At 32.6% G+C, this 8,338-nt stretch overlaps 1 protein-coding gene across 1 annotated transcript; it reads right to left on the bottom strand.

Annotated features, from left to right (window-relative positions):
• Positions 1-1,785: 1,785 nt before the first annotated feature.
• On the bottom strand, positions 1,786-3,324 carry LOC123663671. The gene has a single exon (XM_045598339.1). The coding sequence runs from the start codon at positions 3,286-3,288 to the stop codon at positions 1,786-1,788; it is 1,503 nt and encodes a 500-aa protein (XP_045454295.1). The 5' UTR covers positions 3,289-3,324.
• Between the last annotated feature and the right edge of the window lie 5,014 nt (positions 3,325-8,338).

Below are 8,338 nucleotides of genomic sequence, written 5' to 3'. Positions count from 1 at the left end.
TTATGTTTTATTTCTAGCATCTGGTACGTGATAACATAAATGAATATTATTTTCTTTAATTCCAACAAAAGATTAATTTAAAAAATACGTGCTCTCCGAAGCATTGTGCCCTTTATTTTATTAAGCTTATTCTTCTACATGGAGAAAAAGGACTATTTCCAGCAGTGGAATGTTAAAGGTCAATCAATCATAACCTAGGGAAGGGGGTTTCAAGAAAAAAAAAACAAAATGTTATCAAACAAAATACAAAATCTATTTGAAGTTAGCTTCAAAAGCCTTTCAAAATTTATAAAAATATAATACAATTATTTCATTGTTGTAATCTGATTTTGAATGAATCCAAAATGATGCTTACAGTCAACTAATAAATAAATCCCATGAATTCAAATTACAACGTATGATCAAAGTGTCAGTTCCGACGCACGACTAGAGTTTACTCTTTTAGATCGACTGTCTATAGGCACAAAAAAGCTTAGGTAAGTTTTACGCTTAGTCTAGGAAAAAGATTATTACCATATTAATAAGTAAATAAACGAATCAAATAACGCCATCATCGATGGCGTCATTAGAATAATGTGTTTCCTCACAAACGAAAAAAAAACCGACTTCAATGACATCGACAAGTGATACAATGTAGGTAGGCGAAAAAAGAGTCAAGTAAATATATAACTAGTCTGGCCATAAATACTGTTACATAAAAACTTTTCTTTTTTTTTCAACTTTTTAATTATTTTGAAATCGGTACACGTATATTATTTTAAAAACTTATTTTGATTTTGCGCCATTTCACATATTTTTTCGTGTTCATTATCAAATTACAATATGGAATGGGGTGTTAAAGAAAATAGGACTGCAGTGATCGCCTTGCACAAAGTGGGTATGGAGCCGTCGATCATATTCCAGACACTTCAAAAGCTTGGTATCAGCCGTATGTTCGTATATCGTACTGTCAATAGACACAGCAACACTTCGTCTGTCGAAGACCAGAAAAGATCGGGGTGGCCGCGTATTGTTAGAATTACGTTTTAATTAGGAAGCAAAAAATCTTATCGCGAGAAATGAAGATTCCCGCTAGGACTCTGTCGCGTATTATAAAACAAGACCTGAAGCTCGGTGCTTATCGCCGATATACATGATATGCCCTAAATCAATCTTTACAATTAGAGTGGATCGATCAAAACGCCTTCTGTCGCGATACGCAGGTGAAAGGCACAGAAATATCCTCTTTACCAATGAAAAAAATTTCACGATTGAAGAACACTACAATAAGCAAAATGATAAAGTGTACGCTCACAGTTCTAAAGAAGCTGCTCAAGTTGTTGGCAAGTTACAACGTGGTCATCATCCTGCGTCAGTGTAGGTTTGGTGGGACGTGTCTTATCAAGAAGTCACAAAACTACATTTTTGTGAAAAAGGACTGAAAACTTCAGCCAAAGTGTATCAAGATACAGTCTTGGATCATGTTGTGAAACCTCTCAGCAATACACTTTTTAAAAATATACTGGACTTTCCAGCAGGACTCTGCACCTGGTCACAAGGCTCAAACTACCCAAGCCTGGCTTGAAACCCACGTTCCGGACTTTATAAGAGTTGAAGACTGGCCCTCATCTAGCCCAAACCCTTTGGACTTCAAATTATGGTTTTTTCGAAAGTCAGTTAAAAAGTCGCACATGTTGTAAGTCTCCCGAATTGAGTTGCGCAGTAATTATTTAAAAGCATTTTAGTATATTTGTTCCTCAAACTAACGCGGTTGAAACCGCGGGGCACAGCCAGTTAAATAATAAATTATGTATTTAAATAAAAATCGCAAAAGAGACAACATGGATTTTTTTCTAACAATTCTATTCTAGCAGTTGAACCACATACTTTGCATGTCAAATATTGATCACTTTCAATTAGAGTGAATGTGAGACAACAAAACATATTTAAATGCCCGCCTGAACATGAAAACTGAATTATTTTTTCATCACAAGCCTGACATGTATATTCAATGTTCAAATTGCTTAAATTACAAATATCTTCTGATAAATAATCGTTTGGATTTTTTTTATACATTTTACAATAATAATAAAGATATTTTTTGCTACATGCAAAACATTCCCGTTCAAAATCACTTAACTGACCATTATTTTTAAATTTTTCACTAATTTCATTAATAACATTAATTGACTGAAACATTAGTATTTTGTCCTTTATAACGTCGGTACAAGTTTCTGGAAGTTTTCCCTTCAAATGTGTGATCATTAGACTTTCCAAACTTTGATAAAAATATAAAAAAACTAAATAAACTTTCAGTTTATACACATCATTTTCACCATCTTTTAATAACTTATCATAGTCTATCTCTGGTAATTTCTTTGTTTTAACTATTTTACATCTTAAAACTTCAATATAATCCCATACTTTCCTTAAATTTTTTGTTGGATTATTCACAATAGCTGTCGTAGCGTTATCTAATTCCTGACATAGAAAGATTAATTCAATTTTTAACGTTTCTTTCCGATATAAAACTCTTCGATCAATCATTGCGAGCGCGAACAAAACTTGATTGTATGAACATCCAATGCCATACAGTTCATATGATGTATAGGAATCTTTAATATCAAAAAGGTTCAACATTATTGCTACAGTATTATTTACAATGTTATAATCAATGCTATACATTTTTGTATTAACTGTGGTTAAATAAAAATTCTTTTTGAATTTTATAATTGAGGTTATTCTATAATCGTTAACATTTTCCATAGATTGAGATAATAAATTAAAATTACTATCATACATTTGTACTATCAAATGTCTATGTTTGTTAAAAAATATTAATAGCTTTTCATTCTCGAATGCATATTCAAAATAAGTTACCATCATTTTATCTTGATAGGTCCATAAGCTGTGTTCCTTGACAAGTGTGACATTATTATTAAGTATTTCACATTCATTAGCCCATACTTGGCCAATTTCATTGGTAATGATGAGTAAAAATTTATTTTTGTCTATTGGTATCCAAACCATTAAAGCTACTTCGTTTTCATTAGAATTTTTTATACTGCCATAGAATGTTGTTTCAAATGCATTATTGTTATATTTTAGTAACCAAAATAATATTATTCCAGATTTTTGAGCCGTTGCCAGATAGCAAGAATTATCATCATTCAGAACAGGGGACCAGCAAACGTTTGATGTTTCAACGGCATACACGACATCTTCCATGTCATTAAACTCACTGGGACAATTGTTGAACAAGTTAGAAGTTGAGTCTAAGTGCTTCATAATTTCTTTTGAGAAATCCATTATTCTGTACCATAGTTGTTTCTTTCGAGCGAAAAGTTCCACATTCCCTACACTGTTTACTATTGCAAGCACACTTTCATAGTTATATATGAAATTCTCAGGCGACCATTTAAATGACACGACGTTAGTCATTTCCTGGGCTAGCAATTTGTTATGTGGCCAAAAGGCTGGGTTTGTCACCATCTCGACTAGTTCTAAGTTTTTTAAGCCACGCTTGGCGTAATTTGAGAGAAATTTATTTGGTATCGGGCTGTCATAGCTAGGGCTTGCAGTACATTCTTGTAAATCTATTCCTTTCTCTAGGGAATGTAAGTTGTATGAAAAATCCACAAAGTGTAAAGTTTTATTACCTCGTACAACCAACACGGAATTATGCCACAGGAAACTGGTTTCTTCATGTTTATTCACAGTAATTTTTTTTCGGGATATTTCATGCCACATCTCATTAATATTTATTTATAGTTTATGTAGCAAAAATGCAACAGTTAACAGTTTGGTGCGAAGTTGGGAAGGCCTATGTCCATTGTCCAGTATTGTACTGAAATGTCTGCAATAGGTTGAAGCGAATAAGCGAGCGAACAAAAATACACTTTTCGTTCGAATTTGATAGACTGTCAAAGTGTCAAGTATATTTAGGGTTAGAAAAATACAAACAAAACCATAAATAAAACCAAATTCACAGTTGATTCCCATGGTTGATTCACAACCTACCCCACCCCAGCCTGCAAAATAATGATACTTGTATTAAAAAATATACTAATAGATAGATTTTCAATAGCTCAATTCAACTACGTTGTCCTTTTAAATTGCTCACGCTCACCTTAAATTATTTAATTAAAAATCAAAAAAGTCGTTGAAAAATATTCATTTATCAATAATTTCAAACTCCTATATCTTTTGATGTATACAATATTTTAAATTGCTCAAAGTGTTAAAAAACTGCTCAAGTTGCATTTATAATTGCTCATGTATAGTTTCGAACAGATCCACTTTCTTTAATTTTTAAATAAATATAAATAGTTTGAACAAATAAAATAATGATATTTGTAAAAAAAAAAATACTAATAGATAGATTTTCAATAGCCTCAATTCAACTACGTTGTCCTTTTAAATTGCTCACCTTAAACTATTTAATTAAAAATCAAAAAACTTGTTGAAAAATATTCATTTACTTATCAATAATTTCAAACTCCTATATTTTTTATGTATACGATATTTTAAATTGCTCAAAGTGTTAATAAACTGCTCAAGTTGCAAATTGCAGTTGCGAATTGAGAACCTCCTCCTTTTTGGAAGTCGGTTAAAAATTAAACGTTTATTTCAGACCAGAAGTCTATAAAATTAAACACTATTTTGCCGTAAGCATAGAACAAGTAAATAGCAAATAAACATCACCACATATTGTGCAACAAAGTCGATTCCCTCTGTCTGTATGCTTAGACCTTTAAAACTACGCAACGGATTTTGATGCCATTTTTTTAAATAGAGTAATTCAAGAGAAATGTTTATATGTATAATGATGCATAATACGGTAGAGAAAAAAATAAAAGTTTAGAGGTTTCTAATGCGATGTTGTAAATAAACACATTTATTTGCGCTTACATTGCAAACGCTGGCTGAACCCTACGAGATAGATCAAAATAATGTACCACAGTATTGTATACCTTAAAAAGTTCAAAAAAAAGTTCGCGACGGCATATGTCTTAGGAATAACTCACAATGACCATTTTTTATCCCGTACTTTTTACGAGAAATAATGGATTATTTATGAAGCGATTTTAGGTAATACAGCATTAATCCTTACCCAAATAATTACCACAAATGCATTGTACATTGAATATAGATCAACATGGCCTGTAATTTAAATGAATATTTTCGAAGATATTACAGATTTAAAATGCAGGGACATAACGGTTGCGGCGTCACCGGCCGGCCGGGGGGCCGGCGCGACAATTTTTTCGAAATTGTGTTCGTATTTTAGTCGGTGGTAAAGTAAATTTTTAAACTACAGTACCTGGGTGACCGAGCTCCGCTCGGTATTTTTAGTAAATCATGAAGGATTAGTAGTAGAAGAAAGAGTTAAAATGATTCGCTGCCGGTTTGGATGAAGTCTTTTTTAACCGACTTCAAAAAAGGAGGAGGTTACTCAATCCGGCCGGAGGAAACTCAATATATATATATATATATATATATATATATATCTATACATATATAAAAGCGAAAGGTCACTCATCACGAAATCTCCGAAACTATAACACCTAGGAACTTGAAATTTGGCAGGTAGGCTCCTTATAGGACGTAGACATCCGCTAAGAACGGATTTTACTAAACTCGACCCCCAAGGAGGTAAAACGGGGGTTGGAAGTTTGTATTAAAGTTCTACGTTTTTGAAGTAAGAGACTTGAAATTTAAAATGTATGCACTATAGATAGAGAGAAGGTGTCCAAATAATATGTCTTTAGAAATCAACTCCTTTTTCGGGTTAAAACGGGGGAGGGTAGGTTGACTCACTCATCACAAAATCTCCGAAACTATAACACCCACAAACTTGCAATTTGGCAAGTAGGTTCCTTATGGGGCGTAGATATCCGGTAAGATCTGATTTTACGAAAATCGACCCCTAAGGGGAAAAAACGGGGGATGGAAATTTGTATGAAAGTCCTATGTTTTTGAAGTAAGAGACTTGAAATTTAAAACGTGTGATCTATACATGGTGAGAAGGTGCCCAAATAATGCATCGTAATCTCGAAATATAAAAGGGAAAGGTCACTAACTCACTCATCACGAGAACTAAAAAATTAATGAAATGACGATTCGAGAGTGCTCTTGGAGCCTATTTGAATAAAGCTGTTTTTGATTTGATTTGATTTGACTCATCATAAGATCTCAAAAACCGCTGGTCGGTCTATCCATCCAGGATGGACAAAGATGAAATTTGGCAGGAAGGTAGATTATAGTTAGTAAATGTCCGCTAAGAACAGATTTTGCAATATTTCACCGTTAAGGGGGTTTAATTGGGGTTGATAGTTTGTATGAAACATATACAGCAGCTATAAGTTGGCCTGATAGATTATTTATACTCCAGCCTGAAAATAAAACTAAAAATGTGGTGTACAGAGAGGTTTTATAAAAATAACTATTAAATTATACCAAATTGTGCCTTTCAAAAAGTTGCTCAATGTGATAAACATTTCAAGTGACTGAAATAAAAAAATAATTTGCGTTAAGCATCTTAATAGTAATGCATATCTTCATAACCACGCGGACGTAGTCACGGGCGACAGTTAGTGTATTATAAAACAAAGTCCCCCAAAAGTGTTTGTGATCGATGAACAGATTTTCATGCGGTTTCGCCAATGGAGGGAGTAATGGAGAGCTTCAAGAGGAAGGTTTACGGAACGGCTTAGCCGATTTTGATGAGAGTTTCACTGGAAGTTTGCCGGGACAACTTTGTGACAAACTGGTTTCAACGCGGGCGAAGCCGCGGGCACAGCTAGTATATACATATATGTATATATATTTTTAAATGTATGTTCGGGGATAACTTCGTCGTTTATGAAAAGATTTTGATAATTCTTCTTTTGTTGGAAAGGAGATATCCTTGGTGTGGTACCATGATAAGGTAACCGGGATCTGATGATGGGATACCAGAGAAATCGAGGGAAACTCTCGAAAATCCGCATAACTTTTTGCTAGGTGTACCGATTTTGATGATTTTTAACTTAATCGAAAGCCGATATTTATCATGTGATCATATTTCATCGAGATCTGATTACAACTTTTGGAGTAATCTTTTGATAATGCGTATTTCTTGACTATTTTTTCATTGTATTACTTGTCGATGTAATTGAAGTCGATTTATTTTCGTTTGCCTGCAAACATAATAACTATGTAATAAAAAATAACGATAAATAAAAAATTGATATAAAATACACAATTACAAGATTGAGAGTAATTGCTTCTCAAAACGGATAGGCGCTCCAACAAATCGTGTTTTTTTGAAAATCATATTTAAATACGAATTACATATTTATAAATATGAATAATATTTTTTAGCGACAATAATAAAAAATATAAATAAAAATAAAAAATCAAAAATAAAAAATAAAAAAAATAATAATGATAAAATATGAATAATATTTTTCGATTTTACCGACATAATAATAAAAAATAAGAACAGCCTATTTAAATAAAAAATAACGAGTGCAATTAGAAAAAGAAAAAGAAAAAATAATTGATCAGGGACATGGGGATTTGAACCATGTTCTTCTCGGTTGATCCCGGCCGACCGATTTCCCACCGAGCTATTGCAACTAAATTGACAAATGCGAAATTTACCTTCGTATTCTAACGATATTTTTTTCACTCCCTAAAAACAGGGATAAAACGACATTTTCTGAAAATGAATCCTAGCTAGATAGATTTATCTCCCCCAAAACCCCCTCTATACTAAATTTTATGAAAATCGTTGGAGCCGTTTCCGAGATCCAGATTCTATATATATATATATATACAAGAATTGCTCGTTTAATAGTATTAGATTAGATTAGATTAATTTATAGTAAGTACATTCGGTTTGATAGGATTAGACTAAAAGCATAATTTATTAATTGGAGAGTAATTTCTAAAGAAAACACGTTTGTATTGTCTAATGACAATAAAGCTGTGAATGTGGTATTTAAAGACATTCTGTGGTACATTTCGTATCAGCATTTCACCCGTACAAAGCCGGGGCGGGTCGCTAGTATATAATATAATAAAACATTACAACTCAAGAAAGCGGAGACAAAGTAAAAACATATAATTAAACATTAAAGTAAAAAGAATTGTGTGGTTTTTAACCTACTTTAAAAAAGGAGCAGATCACTCAATTCGACCGTATGTATCTTAATATATATAAATCTCGTGTCACAATGTTTGTCCTCAATGGACTCCTAAACTACTTAACCGATTTTAGTCAAATTTGCACACCGTGTGCAGTTTGATCCAACTTAAAAGATAGGCTATATTTTATTTTGATATATTATGTTATTATTATATTTCAGAAAAA

The sequence above is a fragment of the Melitaea cinxia genome, chromosome 20 (assembly GCF_905220565.1).
Source record: "Melitaea cinxia chromosome 20, ilMelCinx1.1, whole genome shotgun sequence".
NCBI lineage: Eukaryota > Metazoa > Arthropoda > Insecta > Lepidoptera > Nymphalidae > Melitaea > Melitaea cinxia.
The sequence above is the reverse complement of the archived record's forward strand: the minus strand, read 5'-3'. Positions and strand labels throughout refer to the sequence as shown.